Source organism: Xiphias gladius, chromosome 7, assembly GCF_016859285.1.
Source record: "Xiphias gladius isolate SHS-SW01 ecotype Sanya breed wild chromosome 7, ASM1685928v1, whole genome shotgun sequence".
Taxonomy (NCBI): Eukaryota; Metazoa; Chordata; class Actinopteri; order Istiophoriformes; family Xiphiidae; genus Xiphias; species Xiphias gladius.
Window position 1 is genome coordinate 24,951,016 of NC_053406.1, and position 23,582 is coordinate 24,974,597.

The 23,582-nt window shown below is 41.3% G+C and overlaps 1 protein-coding gene across 3 annotated transcripts in view; it reads left to right on the forward strand.

Moving 5' to 3' along the window:
* caln1 (calneuron 1) overlaps nucleotides 1–23,582 on the forward strand; it is a 54,546-nt gene that overhangs the window by 13,699 nt on the left and 17,265 nt on the right. For all 3 annotated transcript variants that reach the window (XM_040129919.1, XM_040129918.1, XM_040129920.1), the window contains exons 3-4: nucleotides 6,154–6,297; nucleotides 11,689–11,801. In XM_040129919.1, the coding sequence (XP_039985853.1) occupies nucleotides 6,154–6,297; nucleotides 11,689–11,801 (257 nt within the window). The remainder of the gene's footprint in view (nucleotides 1–6,153; nucleotides 6,298–11,688; nucleotides 11,802–23,582) is intronic.

Here is a 23,582-nt window from a genome sequence, read left to right on the forward strand (position 1 = left end):
TTAAAGTCAAGTTGCATCTAGACATTCCACCACATGCCGGGTCGAGTCTGTATCCACGGTGGTGGTAGTCCAGGGTGGATTTCGGGCAGATTTCACAATTTACAGTGGAGTCCAAAAGACGTCCTGGAGACAGGCTTTACAGTAAAAAAACAAAAATAAGCTACTTTATTAAGGTTTCAGTGAACGAGCAGCGGAAGATATCCGTCCTGGTCGGCACTCAGGGTCTTCTTTGCTAAGCCAGCTGAGCCAGACCAGACGGCAGGAAGCCTGCGGGGAGGTTTGGGTCCATTCGGCCCACCAGCGCTGAGCTTTCCTTGAAGGAGAGAGGGAAAAGGAACAGGGAGGCTGACGGGCATCAGCATTAGGCGGCTTGTCTCCAAGTCAGTGGGCGTGCAAACAGCAGATCCCACTTGTCAGTTTTTTGTGCTTGGGCTATGTAGACTCTCCGTCTCAGCAAGGGGCTGAGAAACTAGACTACCTGCAGGACTGGCACTGGCAGTGAATGTACACGTCGTGGAACCAAAACCAGGTGTAATGAATATACTGACTCGGGGAGACAACAGACTTTATTTATGTGGTGCTAGCTATATCTTTGAGTGACGTTGGTGCCAGCGCGACTGGGACCTACTTTAGATACCATATCGCGAATGTAACATTACTCGTCTGTTGGGTTGGTGATTCTACGTTATAGGTAGCGATAGCGAACCTCAACAAGTTCATTTGTCGATCCATAATTTAGCCGGCTGACTAGCAAAAATTGACAGGCTATAACGTTATTTCTCGCATGTGACTTAACCAGAGCCGGTCCCACTCTCAGTCTCAACCCACAACTACTAGGAACGTTACTGAAGTGTGTCCTGAAGCTGTCTCCGACTCCGTTTCCGGTAGAAAGGGGCGGGATGTTGATGTTAGAGACCTTCGACGTAATGGAACTGCATCTAGGGCCCAGGGTTAATTCATACACGGACTGGCGTAGATGGCGTACAGTTGTCAGACTTGAATAGTCCCTTCTATGGCTATTGTACATGTCCGGCTATAGTAATGATTAGTAACGAAGTAGCCTAGTTTTGAAGGGCAGGTTCCCCGCCATCACATGTTGATAATAAATAGAATTTGAATATCTGAAACCAACTAAAAGCTTCCCAAAGCTGTTTTGCCTTAATAAATGAAGCATAATTGTGGGTCGAACGTGAAGTAAAGAAAGGGTCTAAAAGTGCAGTATCTGGGTATTACACTCGACCCACACCAGGGAAAGCAGTCCGCAATACATACAGCTGTTTTGCTTATTTATTTAATTTTTCAGTCAACTTTATAAGAGATGCTGCTGGGAGCTCCCTGCACTTTTTGTTCTAAGACAATGTTGGAAAAGTTTTTTGTGTTGGAGTTTGGGTTATTTGAAATTTTGACACCAGTATTTTCATTTTTACAGCAAATGTATATCGGTTCCAAGTGTCAGTTACCGGTCTCCTGGATTACTTCTAATCTTTATCTGTATCGGCCCTGAAAAAACCATCTCGGTGGACCCCAGCGCCGTTTGCCTGCAGCACACGGACAGAATCATACTTGCGAGAGACATCTTGTCTTGGCAGGAGCTTTGGGAGCTGTCCAGGGTACTGACTGTTTTTTTTTCTTCCCTCTCTTCGGTCCCACTGCGACACCACAGCATCTAAAGTCATTGTCAAAACTGGTGCCAGGAGCCAAACATGAAACAAATTTGATGTCCAGTCTGACACGGTATCAAACTAAGATCAGAATCTTTCTTTCATTCTGTGAGTTTCTCCAAAATCCACCACACGCACAAAAAAAAAAGGTTTGTTGTAGGTGTGACATGAATGTATTCAGTAATCTTCTATCATTCCCATTTTTTTTCCCTCTTTTTATTAGCCTTATCTCGAATAAGGTTCTTACTCATTTCGTTTCTAGTTAAATTTATTAGTTGATTAATTGAGTAGTCAATCAACAGAGAATTAATCAGCACCTAGTTTGGGAATCGACTTATTGTTTCAGTCTTTTTTTTCAAGCAAAATGTTTTCCAGGTCTTTCTTTGCGCTTTTGACGAGTTGCTAATGTTTTGTCATATTTTATGCGAAATTGAATATATATTTTTTTTTTACTGTTTTTTGGATAAAACACGAAATTTAGATGCCACCTTTTGGAATTTTTTTTTTTTTTTAAACTATTTTGTCATTTTATAGGCAAAACACTTAATTGATTAATTGTAAATGAAGTGTCAGATTGATCAAAATTGAAAATAATTTGCATCAATCCATTTTTCTGACCAATTCCTCGAGTGATGCTGTGACACACTGCCTTGCTAGACAGATGCTCGTTGGCCAGCTTCAGAGCCGCGACTCTGCATTGACAAGGCGTTGTCGAAGAGTTTTTCAGTGAATGCAAAAAAGATCCAAGGCACCAAATGCAGTGCAGTGGGTTTGCTCCGAGTGCGGTAGAAAGAGGAATACGCGCAGTCATTAGCTCAAGACATTTGATCGCAGATGTGTGTAATTTATCATGGTGTAAGGTACTTTATTATGAAGTATAAGAGAACAAGATACAGTATGTAGCCCACTGTCCAAAGGAATATGTCAGTATTAGTCTTATGATTCCAGATTGTTGGCAAATTCATCCAAAAAACTATAATTTGGCATATTCGGGTGCAGCTCAGAGAGCTGACGGCTATAAGGTGTTCAGGTTTCCTTTCTTCCTCTTAGATACGTTAGCTGTGTCGCTGACGTCGAAAGTTCCGGCGCCGACACTAGCGCGTGTGCCAGCCGTATCTGTAAGGGCGTGTGGAATGCGAGCGGGAGCTGATTACACAACGCAAGTAAACAGACTGCGGTCGTCCAAGCATACGCAGTCATCGACACACTCACGATGGACACGTCCTCATTAACATTTAACACTGCAAGGCATAGTTTGCATACAAAATTCAAACTCTACCACTTAAGGATTCTGTTTTGATCCGAGTCAGAGTTTGCTGTGATGTCTTTTGTTACTTCTGTCCCTTTGGTCGAAATACTGCTCTAACAAATAGCCAAATGGGTTTTGGGTTGGAAAGCAGCTCAAAAGTACCCCAATTTGCCACGAGTCGTTAGAATATCAAAACCAAGTCTCTGTGTTATTTTGTCCTGACACGCTCAGGACTCAGGGAGATTTTCAATAAGGGCCTGAATCCCTGATAGTTTTATTCATGAAACACTCGTTTCAGTGCAGGGAAAAGAATTCGTATGCCTTTGATGTGCGTTTGTTAGCATTTCCGTGTGTGCGTCCCGGAACAATTATCTCTGAAACAAGGCTTTGCATTGTTACAAATGATGATGGTGCTTTTATTTGCGTACCAGCTGTTTGTGGAAGCGGCGAAATGCTGCTTTGATGCAGGTCGGAGACTGTGACCCTTTATTATCTGCTGTAGGTGCTTAACACGGTCCAAACACTGTTCTCAATTTTATGAGAGAGTTCGTAATTTACGATCCATTTGTGCTTTGTTGTTCCAGGTCGTTTGCCAGCAGACTGGTTCAGAATTGTGGCAGTATTGCAGATAATAAGATGATTGATGGGCTCCTTTCTTAATGACTGGTTTTTTGGTTAGGTCTGGCAATTTCTTGGTTCAGACAGTCAGAAAATGCTGTTACAGATGATTTGTTCCCTGAAAAAAACATTGAAAAAAACAAACAAACCCTCAATAGCAATGCATTTCCACTCAGGTAAGATGGATATTTTTGTCCTCTGTACTTAACTTCTGCGGTATTGTCCTGACTTTTCTTATGCTGCATCGTTTTAATGTACTTTTGAGGGTGCTACAACAAATTCTCGGCACGTGTCAAAGAATGTGTTGCATTTAGGTATAGAATATTTTAATTCCTGGACAGGATAGAGCCGAATGTGTCATTTTTTTGTTGCTGTTGGATCTAAAACGTGCAGAGAGTTGCGGTGTACAGTACGACTTCTATATGTCCCTTGAAAAACCTCTCTCGCCTCATCGGCTCCCGGGAGGGATGGAGTTAAACCATCTATTCCAGTTCCCGGTCTCGGCGTGCTCATGCATGTCATGCGGTCATAGTGTGCTTCAGAGATGTGACATCCCTCCTCTACTTAACACCCCCAGATCGCTGTCAGTCTCTCTCTTCTCTCTCCATACCCCCCTCTCCTGTCTGTGGGCAGCGCAGTGCGGCCTGCCGACTGCCCCCTCCACCGGCGGCCTGATCACGCATTGACCAGCTAGTGGACCGGCTGCTGGCTCAACTGTGTGCGAGGGAGGCACGCTTGTCTCTGCTGTGAGGGAGGGTCGGCTCGGTAAAGTTCCAGCGGCTCGGCGTGTACGCACCGCGGATGAAACGACAAACCCGAGACGTTGAAGGGGATCACTGCTAGTGTGCTGACTTTAAAGAACTCATTAGAAACCGCTTGCAAATATTTAAAAAAAAAAATACCACAATCAGGATCAAAAAATTTGGCTTTTTATTCAGCTTAAAAGTTAATTTTCGTGGATGGTGCGATGAAAATACAGTACTTTTTTTTTTTTTGGCTGAGAATGAAGCCTTTACTTAACCTGATGGCCATTTATAAGAGCATATCGTGTTAAATAAATGCCCCGTTAATTATGTTGAAGTCTTTATCTGTGGCCATTGTTCCTTCAGACACATTTTTCATGTGTTGGCGTCATGACTTTAGATTTTCTTCCTGCCACATGATGCGACTTATCCTACCTGAAAACTTACTCACACCTCTTGCTAACTGATGCCTAAATGAATGTAATGAATGTTTTGTGAGTTTCTGCCTTTGTGTGTTTAGATTTGTTTGTTAACAGCGCTACACACTAGGTCCTCAGAAATGGCCACTGAGTTGAATCAACATTGCTCTGAGTCTCAGCAGAAATGGAACATAATGAATGAGCTTCAGCAAATTGTTTTTTTTGTAGGCAATAAGGTCTTTTATTATGTTCCCGTCACTTAGCTTTCATGCAGTTGCACTATTTCTCATGAGTATTGGACACTGGAAAAGAGAAAATATGGAAAACCACAGACGTGTTCTGTACACTTGAGCCTGTGCACCATCTTTTTTTTTGTCCCCACACTGCTGCCAAAAACGAAGTCATTTCGTCAAGTTAAGGTATAACAGCGGTGTAGCTCAGACTCTGAGGCTTCGCAGTATAAATCTGAGGGATGGCAAGAAGTTTAACAGCCTAGAAAAGATGAAAAAATGAGTTTGTGTTTCAAAATGTTGCTTTGCCTCTTTGAGACAAATTTTGACGTTTTAGGCTCCATAAATAAAATTGACTTGACATTTTTTTTTTTTTTTTTCAAAGGATATGGTAGATATGGCTCCTTCGGGGCCTCTGATAAAAGTAATGTCGTGAAAGTGCAAAGTAAACCCTGAGTGGGACCTACCACTGTGCCTTGTAGATAAAACAGATCGTTTTTCTAAGATGAGTTATCCCGTAGCAGATAAATAAAGACGTCCTTTTCCTCCGCGATGACTAAACCATGTTTTCAGACATGATGCAGCGCCATTGAGAACTGAGATTACTTGATGTCCGCCATCTGTACTGAGCAGGAATGGTTATGCATAGAAATGCATCCATGGGAATGATATTCTACAGAGTTAATACCGTCAGTGAAAGACAAGATGCCCCTTGAACAAACCACAACCCGACTCCTACTTGTTAACTCTTTAAATGTTGCTTCGGATGACGATCTAATTAAAAGATTAAAAATATACTGTAAAATGTGAAAGAGGAAACAAAAGAGAAAGAGACTAGAGGAACACGCTTGAAGGGTTGGAGAACGAGAAAGCATTAAACTGAGTAGAGGTGACAGTTGCTGTGACAGCAAGTGGAGAAAATGAATTGATGGGTGGAATTGATCCTTTTAACTTGAGGCAGCGGCGTGAGACTAATTGCATAACGCGCAGCCCAAAGCTGGGTCAGAAGGGAAGGGAGAGAGAGGTGCGGGAATGATGATGAATGAGGGGGAAGGGTGAAATGCAGCGGGGAGGGACGAAATAATAACATAACAATAAGAATAATTGTTTGTCCGACTAATCAACACAGTGCTGTAAACGAGCAGGATGAGTGTTTATGTTTGTGCAACCTGGAAGCAGGAGGGGTGGGCGTTGTTCACGGATGCTGAGTCGATTTCCTGTTTGTCTCGGCAGAGATCCGGGAGGCGTTTAAAGTGCTGGATCGCGACGGAAACGGGTTCATTTCCAAACAGGAGCTGGGTATGGCCATGCGTTCGCTGGGTTACATGCCCAGTGAGGTAGAGCTGGCCATCATCATGCAGAGACTAGACATGGATGGTGAGTCACTCTCTCACACACACACACACACACACACCAAACACAAGTGTCAAAATGTACAGAGATTAAAAAAAAACCCCACTTTATTCACTATTATAAAAATGTAAAAACCTTGAGGTACATGGTCTCATCCACAGGCTACTCTGCAAGGATTTACAGTAATCAGCACACGTGCCTGTCTAGATGCACAGATTACATATTCCTCTGTGTCATTCATGAAACATTTATTCATGCATGCTTGAGTGTGTACTATTTCAGTCTCAACCACGCGCCGTTTCCACTTGACATATGAAAGTACCAAAGTGAAACTCATGCCGGGAGAGAACAACCTGAATGAAGAAAAAACCTGAGATGAGTGACACAGGTCTAGTTCTTGTAGATCAAAGAAGGTTTTTTTTAAAACTAAATTAAACAACATCATCGGATTCACTGCAGCAGCTGGATCTGTGGGGGAACGCATCAAAAAACTGTGGTATGACAACACATCAAGTGCTTGTGGTTCCTGCTGTCAAAGGAGTGAGATCTGAACCCGCTGAGCTTTATTTCCGCGGCACCATCCTCACCCGCGGCCTTTTAACCTTTTGACCTTGGAGAGAACGCTCAGCAGCGAGCAAACGCAAACACCCCGCAAAGACAGAAAAAACAGCCATCTGCATTAACTGTGACTGACATTTTATCAAGGGTAGACTCCTGAAATTGTATAAGACGGGGATGGGGAAAATGCAATATGCAAATGTCAGATCACTGAGAAAATGTTCGAATTCTTCACGCTGCTATCACAGTGTTTGATAAGCGCTTCTCAGTTTCGCTGTGGAGAGAGAAACGCTTTAAATGTTCAACGCTGAATATTAAAGTTTTCGAAGTTAGTGTCTTTATTCCCCTTTCTGCCTCGCCACCGCTTCAGAATCTCAGGAGACTGTAGCTGCTTTTGTATCTCGGGGGCCGGGTCTTGTCGCATCGCCCGCTGCAACTTGGAGGACGCAGGCGAGAAACACTTTCGGAGCCGGTGAAGGTCGCAGCCGCTTTTGTCTCAGTAGCTCTGGGGAGTGTGACGCTGTTTGCTCACTCAGTCACTCGGTTCTCATCATTCTGGTCAGCTTGTTTGTGTTGACTGATGTCATTAGCAAAATACTGGAGGTCTTGTTTATTTAGGCATTATGGAACCCGAGGACCGGCGAAATGCCCAGCAGGGGCTGTTTCTTTGTGTTTGTTAATTCGCCAAACCTCTGTAAAATAAAGACAGCTCACTCAGATAGGATCCAACAGGTTTCAGACAAACAAATGAAGAGAAAGGACCCAACACGGACTACAAGTCTAGAGAGGCTTTCAGGTGCAAAGAATCTGTTTGATTTACATGATAGGGACTAGGACATGGTGTGTATCAGTAAACTGTTGAGCTATGAACGGCTGCAGTTGGCAAAGAGGCAAAGAGACTGTTTCCATCTCTTTCTCACATACAGGCTTTGGCTGCTATAAGCTATAACCCTGGAGTACTTAAAGCCAACATGTGTTGAATATGAAAATGTCTGACTTTGGTGCCCACCAGTATATTCAGCAATTTGTTGTGAGAACCCTTGATCACAGTATAAAATGAAATACATTAATATGTAGTGTTAAAAATCTGGCCTATTGTTTGTGGAGGTATCTTCTCATGTGCACGTGCGACACAATGACAAAGCGCCAGTGGTCAAAGGGGCACGGCCTGGAGCGGAGGAGGGGCATTGATAAATGAATGAGAATGGATGATGGTGATTGTATCTTGGCCGGTTGGGCAGCTGTGAGGAGCTGGACCTTCGTCCGGAGCCATCGATCTCTAGAAGATAATGATGGGCTATCTGCCCGGCTTGTCTCTGCTGTCAAGCCAATCCATGCGATCGTTACTGAGCTCCGCATGCCGCATTCGTGGACAGGTGTGACATCTCTTCATTGTTCCAGATCGTAGAACTGCAGCAGCCTTTGTTTTTCAGCAAAGATCACACGTGCACTACTTTTCCTCCAGGTGTTGACAACCTTGATGCCATGTATCCCTCTAACTTTAACTCTAATCTCTAAGTTTGGGTCTGTGCAGGCATGTGACCAACAGAGAACAACATTTAGCTTTTATTCCCTGTTGTCTTTAATCGGACTTGTTTGTCTTTAACTAAAGGGAGCGGGATTTTTTTGCATCTTTCTTCAACAACTCATGGTTCTGTTTCCAGCTGAAACGGGATTCTTGGTTGTGAAATAACACAGGGAGAGACTGATCAAAAGCAGGTGGCGTGGAGTGTGACAGACGCAGAGAGTGACTCAGGGACTTTGTGCATAATGTCGAGTTGCCACAAACTGCAGATACATCGAAATGAGAGCCGGCATAGCAAACATTATGTTTGAAGAGCAACAAAAAAGGTTTTTAGGGGGAAGGTTCCATGTTGAGGGGTGTTTTTAGAATGTTTTTGGCGGGAATTTTGCACTGTACGTGTGGTACAACATGAAGTAACAATGAAAAAGTAAGAGGTTTCGTTTTAGAGAGTCAATCGTAAAATATCAAATGTTGAAGATGTCAACTGACTGTCAGCGGGTTCTTACAGATCGCTAAGGGTTGAACTTAGTAAAAGGTTTGCATCTAAAAACAGTTCTTATTAGATTTTCAGCACAGCGTGTTGTCAAACCAGCCAGCACACCAGCTTAGCAATATTACAGCGCCTGGTTCAACCTGTATACTGTAACAGCCAAGCAAACGGTTCCACAGCTGTCAGCGTTTGTCCTGCCTTGGGAACATTCATGCACAGGTTTTTGAATGATGCATTTTAATCCCTTTCGACACCTATGACATAAATTTTGGAAGAAAAACTGTCTTGTATTATTAGGTCATTATCATGCTGTGTGCTCGCTAAAGCTGTCGTCTCTGCGGCAATATACTGCATAGTGTAGGGAGATGAGCAAGTACCAGACGCAAACACCACTAATTAAAATTAACTGTTTTCATTGTTTTGGCTTGCTGATTGCTGTGTATGTCACGACGAATACTTACTGATTTTTATTTTTTTTTTTTTTATTTTTTTTATCGTTTTAACGACTGGACTAATAATAATATCGCAATAAAAATAAAGAAAAAAAAAAAAATAAAAAAAAAAACACAGAGAACCAGACAGAAAGACAGCAAGAAAAAGCTAAAAGAAAGCTATTGTATTATCATGCCTGTTAAAAAAAACTAAAAAAAAAAAAACAATCTAAACACACACAGAGCAACATGATCATCCCATATAGTCAGTCGTCATTAGGCCACCTGAAATCTCATCCTTCCCTCTAGTTGTAGTCTCTCTCCTTGTAGTTCTAAAAAAAAAAACTATGTCTCAAAAAAACTTGCCAGACAGTTGCTAGTTGGTAGCTGTGTTGGCTGTGCTGTGTAGCCGGGCGGTAGCATGTTTCAGGCATTTTTTCATTTTGTGTTTGTTGTTTGCTCAAACCAGGGAGCAGTGATGAGGAAGCAGATCAAGCGCTGAGAAAACCTGTTTTACAACAAATTTTATTTATTATTCATTCATTTATTTATTTGGATATAAAATAAATATTATTACTCAAGGAAACAACACAAACAACCCAACCAACTACACAAACATACACACAATCACTGTACTTCTTAACCTCTTCCAAACTAAGTGGTTAACCTTGTCACTAACTCTCATCACCACCATACCGTCTCCTCCTCTACGCACCTACAACCCTGGGTCTTAACACTGCTTCATCTGGCCTGTAGCCCTGCATTTACCCTGCTGAATATCCATAGATACAGATCAAAGCAAGTACAATGCATCAGAATATTACAGAGAGTGAATGCAAAAATAGTGGAGAGCAGCAGAAGAGCAGGAGGGAAGGGGGGCAGGTTGGGCGCCTGCCCCGGCAACTTTGACTTTCCACTCCCAGCCAGCCTCATCTGCAGATACGGGAAGAGCAGGTGGGAGAAGGAAGAAGAAAGACAGAGCAGAACAGTTAAGAAGAAAAAAAATGAGAAAACAAAAACAAAAAACAAAGTGAACAAACTAGGTGAAAAAAACTGAAAAACTGCTGCAAAATTCTGCGTTTTGCTGCGCAACAGCTGCCTTTCTCTCAGTTTAGGTTTAAATCATAGCTTTGAATTCAGTTATATTGAAGTGACTGAGTTGCATGTCCACACCATTCATTTAAAACCTAAACATCTGAATTCTCAACCAGTTTTGTTGAATTTTTTCCCCCATGTAATTTTTCTCAATTCCTTTAGCCTACAATGTACAGCAAGGGCTTTCAGTGTAGTGTGGTTTATATATATATATATATATATATATATAATATATATAAATAAATATATATATATATATATATATATATATATATATATATATATATATATATATATATATATATATAATATATATAAATAAATAAATAAATAAATAAAAAAAATACACATACATACAGATATTTTAGCTTGAATTGTTGCTGTCTGCAGATTTGAGATGCTTTGTTTTGGCAGTAGCTTCAACAACTATCAGCAGGGTCCCAGATCAGTGCTGTTGGAATCAACGTGCGCCTCAGGAACTCCATGTTGTGAGTGATACAGTAACCGTAAACTTTTTTCCGCTGCATAGCTACGACTATAGAGTTAGTCAGAGCTCACTGTGTTTTATCTCGTCTCAGGGGTAAATGGTCTATTGAACTGTGTGATTCGAAGCATGCTGGCCCTAAATTTGCATAATAACAAAGACTTAAACAGTAACCATATTTCCCGTTATGCCCAAACATTGGGTGTAATAACTGAGCTTTAACAAACACACTGTTGAAAAAAAAAATGCAGAAATCAGTTCATTGTTGTTTCCTAGTTCTCCCTTAACACCTGGCTTCAATTTCACGCAGTTACACACGTTCAGCCGCAGGCTGTTACCGAGTGCTTTGCTCAGGGGCTAATCAGTCATAGTTTTTCAGGACAGGAACATCATTTGTCACTTACTCTGCTTTCCCTCTCATTCAAAAACCAATGAAGAGCTACATGCTAGATTGTTTTCTTGCTTTCTGAATGATTTTCACTTTATTAGATGTTAATGATGATATTAACAGCAAGACAAGAGATCTGAACTAACATTTAGATCTGGACCCAGATATAAAAAAAGGTTGCCTTTCCGTAATGCAGCCTGGATGGCGCTCTGCGGTTCCCAGGAGAGTCATTCTTCAGATTATGAGATGGATAAGGAGTAGGGAGGAGATGGGATGAGTTTCATTTGGTTTGATATCACCACTGGGGATGTTTGGGAGGGGTTTGGTCTCAACAGTTAAAATGTCATTGACAACCAGCCAATAATTTCACAAAAGTTGGGAACAATGCAAATCAGTATATTGGTTCACCACCAGCTATCAATAATCTGTCCTTTATTGTGTCAGGTGATGGACAGGTTGACTTCGATGAGTTCATGACAATCCTTGGACCCAAACTCCTGTCATCTGAAACGAGAGAAGGCTTCCTGGGCAGCACAATAGATACCATCTTCTGGCAGGTAAAACTTTATTCTCTTCAAAACACCTCTTAACTTTGCCGACTCGTGAGTATTGATTTGAACTGAATATGAAGAAACGGGTACTGTGTGTCTGATTTGAAAGATAATTGCTGCAAAGTGGAGCAGGAAAAGAATCATGATTATCATTTTCATTCTTCAGCCTTCAGTTTTTGGCTGGACCGCAACAGAGTGAGTGAGTGATCGAGTGATAAAGTTACAACATGGGTCAGCCGGGGTTGTCAGTGTTGGACTTTCCCCAATGGTCGTTGCTCTTTCAAAATGAATTGGCGCAACCAGTTTCTATGGCGTCATCAGGGGGGTGTTTACAGGCAGTTTTGTCAATTTAGTGCCTTTGCTGCTAGATTTATCGACTGTCATTCCCTTTTAGCGGCTTTTCTTCACAAAAGCAACTAGTGACAAATCTAGTCCAGTCTTACCCCGAGAGTGCGAGGTCGAGCTTACCCCTCCACAGGAACACCTCTGTATTCGTTTCATTCAATTGATGGCACGGCAGCTGACACAGACGTGAATGAGCTTCCAACTTTTTCCTCTGAGTGATCATTTTACAGGGTAACTATAGCTGAAGTCACAGCAAAGCCGTTGTCTTTAACTTATGTTTGTGGTGATTTTGTAGGAGACGCAGCAATAAAATCAGGATTTTAGCAGAGCAGAGCAGCAGCTTGGAAAGGGTTTGGAAGTGACTGCTGGTTAACATGTCATCTTAATGGGCTGCGTTTCAGTCACTATTGCGTACTTGTTCCGTTGTCTGGCAACAGAAACAGAAAAACATCTAAATGAGAACTACTTTATTGGGAATTTGGCTGTATTAAATTACTTTATATGTGAGCACAGACAGAAGAAGAGAAGCAAACAGATAAAGGAAGGTCCAGCCATATGCTAGACTTTGACTGAGTCTTGTTTCCTTGAAACCACGGCCCAAAATTTCAGACAGTGTTTTTCAAATGAGACTTTTTAAAGAAGCAGTCCTTGGTCTACTGAACTTAAAAACTGTGGTCAGGGGTTCACGTAAAGCAAACTGAGGTGTTCCTGTGCGTCTTGCACCCGATTTGAAAACCATAGGGACCAAAAATAGAATGTGTGATCGGTCAAATTGCATTTAGATGTTCATATGAAGTAGTGCATCATTATTAATGGTACAAATTACGGTGACTGGGGAAGGGATGATTTTATCTGAGAAGGGATGTCAACTTAAAAACTGGAATAAAGAAAGTATCAAAACACAAATGGTTGATTAATTTAATTCGAATGAGAAAGATGGACTTCATTTTCTCCACTTTCATCATAAATTTGCTCGTGTCTTTGATCAGCTATGGTCTTGCGCGATCAAAACAGGGTTTAGAGAATTTCATGATGTTGAAAAAGAATATTTGTGCTCAAAAGTAGAAATTATAATATATTATAATAAAGTGATCAATCAAAAGTGTGAAAAGCCCAGAGAGTCTTCGCTAATTCTCTGCACTAATGCAGTCTATAAATCACGTTAAAGGAAGTACTGTCTACTTTATTTAACTCAGTTTCCGTACTTGTATTGTTTCTGTGCCCTTTTGAAGGGCAGTGCAAATCAAAGGCTCAATATACAGCACCCGGTGTCAGAGTGATATTGTGACTGACTGTGGTGATACACGACCCTGAGAGATGTGCCTTTGGACAGCCATACGGGCTTTGAGAATCAGAAGAGACTCAGAGTGACAGAGGAATTGCAGGCATAAGAAGTAAAGATCAGACAAAATGTCAGCATGAGAGTGAAAGAGACTGACTTTGAATCTGCAGACAATAGAAAGGGTGAAAGAGCATGAATAGGAATGATGACAAATCCAGCAGGTGTGACGTAAAGAATGGCAAACATTTGGCACTGATAGTAACACTTGGCAAGCCTTTCTTTTGATGTAATTACCGGCTTGACCTGGGCATTTATTCGGTGGCAGGGCCTTGTGGTTTACACCGCGAGGACTCGATTCATTGGGGTTGTGAGTGCAGGCTGGGAAAATGTGCTGCCGGCCCCATTTGGCAGTTTGACCTTGGCTTGTGCAGAGGAGTGACCGGCCTGGTTGTGGGTTGGCTGGGTTGGGGTTTGTTACCTCTACACTTGATGCTTCCACGTGTCTTGTTTGATGAGTTCCTGCCCAGAAGCAGGAATCGGGAGTGAACACCTCATCTGATCCGTGGAGCATATTCAGTGGAAAAAAAAAAAAATGGACTGTGAACCTTGATTTATCATGATTATTTCTCCACACGCCTCACAGAGCATTGAGGTACTACCGTTTTGTGCTTAGTTTAGTTTGTTAATGGACTGTGGTGTATGACTCAGGCTGTGTCTACGTATTCTTTTTGTGCTCAGTCACCCTGCTTGAATATCTATTGTGAAGCGTTTTTAAGTGTATGGCGGAATTTGTACAGCATTGGTGGCTTTACATACTGGTAGGTAGTAGGGCACTATTCGATTCTCCCGTCCACCAGCTCAACAGCCTTTTTTTATAAAACAGTCATAAAATAATAATTCATTACATCTGCTCAGCAAAACAGGCTTTTTTTTTTAAACTCTTTTTACCAATAGAAGAATGGAAATTATCTTAGCAATGCAAGTATATATGAAGAAGAACAGCACCATCTGCTCAAAAGCCCAACCAACAGTTCAGCAAACTCTAAGTAAACCATCGACTGGGAAATCTCTTGCTGCTGGCCAACTGTGTCCCACTCAACAAATTCAGGAACTACACTGGATTGTCAACCAACAGATCTTTCATGCTTATAAAATGACTTTTTTTCGGTGTTAAATTAACACAAAGTAGACTATGTCTACTATGAAAGAGGTCGTAGAGATGGACACACAGTAAATAATCACCCAGTTGTGCAGGTTTTGAGAGTTTTTAGAGTAGCCTCTTTTAGCTCATGTTTTGGTTTTATGGCCTTTTTACTGTAGGGTTCAGTCTTGGCAACTCTCATCAACGCTATTTCTAACTGCGGCACCAGCAGCAAAAAAGTGAATACCAGACTTATACAATCATCATCACTTGGAAAGAAGACTTCAAATTAATGCTAATATTGCTGTGTTTGCTGGAGTGGCAAATAAGCAATTCTTTGCTGACAATGTTTGCCATAACAACCACGTGATAATACAGCATGTCAGGTCGCGTGTGTTTCACTGGCCCCCAGTGGCCAAAAAAATGATTAATGCAACTTTATGTTTTGGTAACAATGAGAAGAAACTGGCACAGTCGAGAGATCAACGGGTTATGGTTCTTTGGAAATTAGAATAATGAAAGAGCTAAGTGAATATTTAAAGGAAGATGGACTTGGCAGAATTGCTGTTGAGATGTCCTCATAATCATGTAAAATATCTGTATGTTCATTTGATGATTGTAAGTTCTTTCAGGCAACACTGAAGATCTTTAAGTATTTTTCATGACGACTGCTTTTCGGCATCACTGGCCTTTCGCTGCAGATATAGCAGCATTGTGTATATCTCCACCTGGAAGGAAAATAAATGCTTATCAGGATGTGTGTAACTAGCATGTACAGTATGTAAAGAAAAACAGTGGGGAACTAGGGAGGCTCCACAGCACTGTGCCGCACTTGTATAGAATAGACAGTGGAGCTCTATGTCTGACGGGTATGATGAAGGAGTTGAGACCAGTCTCTATACTTGTCAGCTGCTTTGCTTCTATGTTAGACACTTAAAGTAAAGCAGTTTTTTTGTTTTGTTTTGTTTTTTGTTTTTTTGAACCAGAACTCTGTAATGACACTGAAATGGTCTGCAGAATTTTTTTTTTAATGATCAGCAGCATAATTAGCGAAAAGGGTTCTTCATGAATAATAAACACATTATTGGACTCTGATAAAGAAATTTATACAACTTCTGTATTTATTTATGAACTAACTGTCCTTGTACTTTACGTTAGCTAACGTCTGTCATTTCATTTTTGTTAGATTTCCATGCCTCCTTGCTTTCTGACATTTTCTTAGGATGGCTTGACATTACATAGGTTTTCCGCGTGTCACACGCAAGGACTTTATTCCTGTGTGTGATAATTACTGCAGGTGTGTGGAATACATTTTTAGGAAGATCAAAGCTCCTCTGCGCTTTTAATTACAGCTCGGTGTCCCTTACATTGTACTAATTAATTCCTGAGCCGGATTGTGCCTCGTCGTTGAAATAGTGATTTATGCCGAGTGACCCGAGTACAGTGAGGTACACAGCGGCTCCGAATAAGAGCGGAGGAAATGCAGATCATATTAGCGCCGTCATAATTCACAACTTGTGAAAAGTCATAAACCATTACTTGTCGAAAATCCTGAGTCATAATTTGTTAACCACGGCGCGTTCCATCTCTGTCTGCTTAAGATCGAGCACGATTTCACTTGTGGAGAACAAAGTGAGCTGAAACGGGTTGATGGGGATCGTGGTACTTGTTTTATTGTGTTATTATTCAAGATAAACTTAGCCAAACATTTGGGCCTGCTGTTCTCTCTCTGTCAGTGACTGAAATACAGAATAATGATATTATTGTTTTCTCTCCTCTGTTTTTTTCTTTTAGCTTTTCTTTAAAGCTGAACGTAATTTGTATGGCGGGGATTGTGTCCAAAACAATAATATTTTGAGGGGCTTGTTTAGAACACACTGTTCCAAAATCAATACTGGATGCTTATTCAGTGAACTGCACTGCTCTGCGAAACACTGGTCCACACCAGTTTGATTTTTTTTTTTTTTTTAAATCAATTAATTTTTTTTTTCTTTGGTCAATTCAAGCCAGGGAAGCTGTTGGTAATTTTTTCCTGAATTTGTTATAGGCCATGCAAGCAGTTTTTGGGTGAGGAATATCACTTGGTACGGACCTTCGCGGTCACCAGAACTGACCCCATCAAGAAATTTCAGTTCCAGCTTGTCTCTCAGAAGTTCTCAACAGCATCTTAAAAACATATGAATGGATTCCCTCAGTCTTAATCAAATTAATAATAATTTAGCATGTTGACATGCCAGTATTGGCCAATACGGCTAAATGTTGCCATAACCTCCAGCAACTGATAACATGGTAAATCGGTGTTATGTTAAGATGGTATAACACAGAATATTGTTTTAAGTTTAACATCATCATCAGCAGAGCAGCATCTGGGGAAGAAAGGTTTTTGGCACCATTTTTAGAAGCACAGTTTCGACAGGGAATGAATGAGGAGTTTTCTTCATTTGCTTAAAAAATGTCAATTTTTGGGGGTTTGGCTTCTTTCCCATGATCGTTGTGAAGACGTTATGAGGTTAGACTTGCATTTTCACCCAAACTTCTGCGTTTTAGTCTCTGTTTATCTTAAAGGATGAGTGTCTTTATCCAGTCCATGTGGCTGAAGAGTCAGGAAGCACTTAATGCGCTGTAAGGTGCTTCAGTGTGATGTGGCCACCTAACAATTATACCTAATGTTATAAAACCTGAATGTATAATCTTGTGCCTTTGGTTAAATTCTGTGACATAAATGAGATAAAACCTGTTTTTTCTTTTCTTCCTTTTTTTTTTAATGCTACTGTATAATTCATGACCGCCTTCATCCCTTCGCCTGACTTAGCTTGTACAGTTTTCAGGTTTTCAGTTATTCACGTCAGTTATTCCATGATGTCAAAACCACAAGAGCCTGTCTGAGTAAGATCCTGAGCGAACTTTCTGTGACTGAATTAACACTACCTGAACCTATTCAGTATTAGTCTTAGCTTTGAGCAGTTTAAAGAATAATCTCTTGAATACAGGCTCATATTTTCCTGCTCAACAAAGTATTAAATGCAAATCGATGCTCATAATTTATACATGAAGTTTAAAGTTGATGAAATGTTTAAAAATCCTGGGGTATTAAACGCTGTTGACGTCATAAACTAGAAATTTATATGTCGGATTCTTAAAAGCACAAACATGTGCAGAGTTTGTGATTCACTAGGAGTTATTCATTTGAGTTCACATGCATTTACACTTTTTCTTTTTTTTTTTTTGTTGGAGCACTGCAGGCCTGGTTTGCACTGGTTTAATGGTTCGGACCATGGGCTTTCGGATGTGAGCCGTTCTGCGCAGACCTGCGTTTGGTGTGTGAGGTTCGCCGCAGTAGTCAGTGCGGGGAAATTTGGACGATCGGTTTATGTGGCATCAGGAGGCAGGTGTAGCGCTCGAGGGAGGAGGACTGAAAAGGGCTGTAAGAGGCGGAAGAGGAGCGTGACATGTTTGTGGTTGTTTCCAAAAAAAAAAAGAAATGTATGTAGATGATAAGACAGAATGTCAAGATGTTTCATCTACAGGGGCACTTGACAACAGAGTTTCTTTAGATTTCTACACCTACCGTCTATGTAAAATGGTGACAGTGCACCTTACATTTTGGTATCAGTCCATGAGAACCAGAGGTCTTTTTTCTAAGCCCATCGTTTCACTCTCAAACGGGATGGAATCCGTCATAGGAGAGGTACTGTAGAGATGCTGATGGATGATGATGATGATGATGATGATGATGGTAGCTTCAGTCAAACACAATCCAGTGCAGCAGCAATTTTGCTTTTTTGAATAATGGGGCTCAGACACAGACATAAACGTTCCGTGATCCTCGCAACCGGCAAAGTATTCTCTTTGGATTATGCCGCCTTTCTGGCTCCCTCCCTTCCCCTCTGGTCGGCCAAATCTTATCCTGCTGATCGGTTTCATCACACAACCGCAAAAATCACATTAAGCACAGAATGAATGTGGCGTCGAAACAGAAATTAGAATTATTTTTTAGGTATTATAACCGTATTGTAAATAAAAACTATGATCTATTGCCTCCTGTCTCAGACACCAGAGTCTCTCTGGCACTGCCTCACTTGTTGGGTTTGTGTTTTCCTCATACTCTCACAATCTAATGTTCCAATTGGAAAAAAAAAAAAAAAAAAAAAAATGCATGACTAAAATCAGTGTAACTGGCAGTCAGAGGATGGACAACACTACCAAGATGGAGATTGTCAGACATTTCTCGTACCTGTGAGCTTTTGCATCGAGACGTCTGGCCGATTCAGAATTTTCTTCTGCATTCGTGTCATTGCTCTTTACGAGTGGTCACTACGGAGATTGTCCAGTGGATCCGCAGTTGATTAACACGTCTGACTTTGATACTGAATGGGTTTACAGATCGCTCTGCTTGTAAAGAGTAGAGCAGAGCAAAACCGAGCAAAGACTAATGCACTTGGTGTTGAGTTTGCCAACAGTCATGATTTCCACAGGTAAAGTGACAGCAGGTGAAATGACTGATGAGGAGTCATATACTTTTTTGACAAAACAGCATGAGTGAGATTATTTTAACGCTGCTTGCACTCCAATCACCATGTGTGCTTTTTTCTAACTGTACGCCCACTTTGAACAAGAGGTGTTATTGCAGCCCTGAGGAGGAATATTTAGGGAAAATGAATTTCCTTCTGCAACAACAGAGTCGGATTGTTAATGTCTGACTTTCTGCTGGATCAGTCAGCCTTTTTTATATAACCTTTGTAGGACACCGTGCAATACCCTTAAAGAAGAGTTATTCTTTTGATTACTCATTCTATCATTTGTGGTTTTGTTTTAACTTTTCAAAACGATGTCCCTTTGTGCTAAGGTTCAGTCGTCTTCCATGGTTCCTGTCTCCTCTGAGACAATGAGTTGGTCTCCTGCATATTAGTGTGTAGCCTAGTGTCTCGAGCTGTAACGTTACTGGAGACCAGCTCGGCAGTTTTTAAACCCAGATGTGTCATGAGGTTTCTAGGTGTGTTAACAAAGTGGAATTAAACTAGTTCCTACTGCAGCAATGTCAGTGAGTCTTTCTCCAGAAATACTAATTAGAAAACGGGGGGAGGGAGAGTTTGGAGTTGGCTTCTCCGAGGTGGAGTGTGTTTCAGAGAGCAGACGTCAGGAGGAAGCAGAAGACGGCAGAGAGGTGAGTCCCGAGTCTAATGAGCAGATATTCACCTCTCCCGACTCTCAGTGGTTCCTCCAGATGAAGAGAGCAAGTGATGTCGCTTTGTTTGTTTTAGACGGCATGTTGGAATAAGGTTATCCCAGTTCATAGGAAGTAAATCAGCTAGAGTGTAAAATGCCGATTTCATTTTGTCACCGTTGGTAGGAAACCAATGAAGTTGAATGGTAACAGATTCCTCATAATTTGACATAATTTTTCAGTCCCCGAAGTCTCCAAACTGTCATCGAGCATACCTTTTTCTCTTGACTACACTGACGTTTTACATTTAGCCTTTTTTTGAAATGAAAAGGTAACGTGGCTCAGTAGTTCTTAAAGCTGCTCTTCGGCCTTGCGACGCTGCGGGTTTTCATTCTTTCGGGGGACTGATTTTCTAGATGTTGTGATCCGAACACTCTGGCTGTTGAAAACTGTCTGCTTTTAGCATCAGTCCTGGCGAGGCGAACAAAGAGTCATTCAACATTCAAAATATAAAATGGTACTGCTTGTAAGCAGTTAGTTTGTTGTGTAACCTATCATTATTTAGAAAAAACCTTTTAATGTAAAGTAACTCTTTCAGGTTACCTGTAACGTAACGTGGTTTAAGACTTGCACTTTTAGGTCTTTTTGATTCCAGCTCCCAACATTCAGACACATGGCTGTTTGATTGTGAAGCCTCTGCCTCCTTCAAGCTTTATAAATGCAGACTTTCATCATAAAATGGGAACAGGCTAATATTTAAGTTGGATACTCTGTGGAAAAACGAGAGTAAGCCATGCGCTCTGTAACTGTTTCTGTGCTGTTGCTGTCTATAGGGCATACGGATCAAATATGTGCAGTATCATTCCCAGAAATACATTTCAATGTCCAGGAAACAACAAGTCATTTTTAAAGACTGTCACATTCTTATAATATACTGCATTTACTTCTAATATGTTGAATATATGATGAATTCGTGTCTCGGTAAGCGAGGCAGTTTTCCATCCTGGTGGTCGATAATGTTGTAGCCTTTTCTATTATATTTCCTGTTCTATTTTCCTCGTATCCTGTACATTCAGACAGTATTCAGACCCCTTCACCTTTTCTTCACATTTTGTTGTGTTGAAGCCTTGTGCTAAAATCCTATAAATTCATTTTTTCCTTCAGCAATCTGCACTTAATACCCCATAATGACAAGGGAAGAACAGATTTTTAGAAATTTTTTTGGAAATCTATTAAAAAGGAAAAACTGAAATATCACATTGACATAAGTATTCAGACCCTTTACTCGTGGTTTTATTTATACCCTGTCCAGCAAACCAGCACAAATTGTGCGTTATTATAGATTTCATGTTTGATTTTCAGCAGTGCTGTGATTTTATTATTTAGCTCCACATTAACTGTAATCCCTGCATGTATTCAAACACAACGTCCATCTGGGTATCTTTTCTTTCTCAGAGCGAGTCAAAGGTGTGACAGAATTTGAATATGCCTATTTGATACCCAATTATGCTTTTGGTTAAATGTCCAAAATTATTATCTTCTTTCACCCTCACTCATCACACCAACGTTTCCCAAACTGCCATGCTAAATCGCTGAAATTCAAATTAATATCTCCCCTGAAGAACTGCTGGCTGCTGTAGTAGTTCTGCTCCAGGCGGGTAATATTTGGAGAGCCGGTGCTTCTCTGACCAGCGGCTGCTGTCTGATGGATTCGAGGCCGCCATGCGGGCTGTAAACACATGGTAAGGGTGTTCACATGCCTGCTGGGAAGGCAGGGGAGGGAGAGAAATCATACCCCCCTTGCCAGGCATGGCCTTGAATAGCAATGGAGGCGGCAGGGAGACGTGACGTCACAGACAGCTAATCCATACCCACGCACACAAATGCGTACGTCCTGCCTGCGCGTCCATATGCCTAATCACCCTCCCTCAAACAGTCTGATCTACTTTGTGTCGTCCCGCTAATTTGCTCCTCCTCAGATTCCAGCACCGAGGTTGGGAGGTGAATTATGGAGGATTATTAAAGTGAAAATTACTCCATCTATCTCAATCGCGCTGAGCCTGTACAGCGCGGTTACACCAGAAGGGAGCATCATTTTGATCCCTGGCCAGAGTCTTTTCATTGCTATTTTTTATTTAGTTTGGAATAGAAGATTTAAACTCTAGTTTGTGTTAGTTTTTTTAATTTTACTCCAGGGGTAGCTACATTTTTATTTGCATCATCATAAGCATTTCCTGCAGCAGGTTCTAGTCTTGCGTTTTATTGGTTTCTGTTGAGCAGAGCCAGTTTTCATTGTATTTGCATTACTGAGTTATTAAAATTGAGAAAGCAGAAATCAGTGGTACATCACTTTAATGAATTTCCTACAGAGGGGCTGTCAGCTTTCCTCTCGACTTTCACCACACCTAGAGTGGGGTCCAAAAGTCCGAGACCGCTTGAAAATAGTTTCAGACCTTTGGACCCCGATGGGTGTAAATCGCTTGACTGCTTGAACCTAAACAAGGGCTTATACAGTACATACCTGCAAAGGCTTGGTCTGTTTTGTACAGCCCCGTTTGAAATTACTGGCACCCTTGAATTTGAAGTAGAGAATTTAGAAAAATCTTCAGAAATAAATGCAAATTAACCAATTTTTGTATAATCAGAATATTTTGATAAAATGTCCAGGTTAAAGGAACAAAAGGAAATGAAAAACAAAACTTTCACAAAAGTGAAATAATACAAACAGAAAATGTACCCCAGACACAATTGTTGGCACCCTTTACTAATGTTACGTCTCAGAACCTTTGGCAACAATGGCAGCCTGTAGACATTTCTTGTTGCCATCTAGAAGCTTCTTGCACCTGCCTGCTGGTAGTTCCTGCCACTCTTCCACTGCTCTGCGTTCAAGCTCTTTTAAGTTTGTCCTTTTTTGCAGTGGCAAATTTCTGCTCTCCACAAAGGTTTTCAGTGGGATTTAGGTCAGGACTCACTGCTGGCCAGTTTAAAAAAGTCAGTCTTTTCCTTTTCAGCCGTTCTATTGTAATGCTGGAAGTGTTCCTTCGGTCACTGTTCTGCTTAAAGACCCAAGACCTTCGCCTCGAACCTGGTTTTCTGACCCTGGGTAACCGATTTGGCTCTAAAATGCCTCGGTGATCTCCTGATTTCATCATTCCTTTGATACATTCAGTGCCTCCAGTACCAGATGCAGCAAAGCAGCCCCACAGCGTGACAGAAGCTCCACCATGTCTCACTGTAGGTAGGGTGTTCTCTTCCCTATGGGTTTAATTTCAGCGCCAATAAACAACCTGATGAACTGCATTTCCAAAGAGCTCTTCGTTGTTTTCATCTGTCCACAGAACATTATCCCAGAAAGACTGTGGCTTATCTTTGCAAACATTAGTCTCTCCTTTTTGTGCCTTTCTTTCAGTAGTGGTTTCCTCCTTGGCCTTCGCCCATGGAGCCCTACCTGGTTTAGTGTGCAAATGATGCGGGCTGAAACCACCACTCCAGATTGCTCCAGGTCAGCCTGAAGCTCTTCAGATCTATTGCGTGGTGTTTTATCCACAATCCACATCAACCATCACAGACTTCTCTCACTGAGTTTCTTCTTAGCACCACGTCCTGGAAGCGTCTTAACAGTTTTATGACTGTGAATATTCCTGATAACTGCTGAAACAGGGGTTTCAAGATCTTTGGCATTTGGCTTATAGCCTTTGGAATTGTTATGTTTCTTGATAATACTAATTCTGATGGTCTCAGACAGCTATTTCGTCTTTGCCGCTGTGAAAAAGAAACTGGACACAATCAGCCTCTTTTTATGCAGTAAAACCACTGTTCATTCATTCAAGTCATGTGAGCACTGAAAATTAAGCA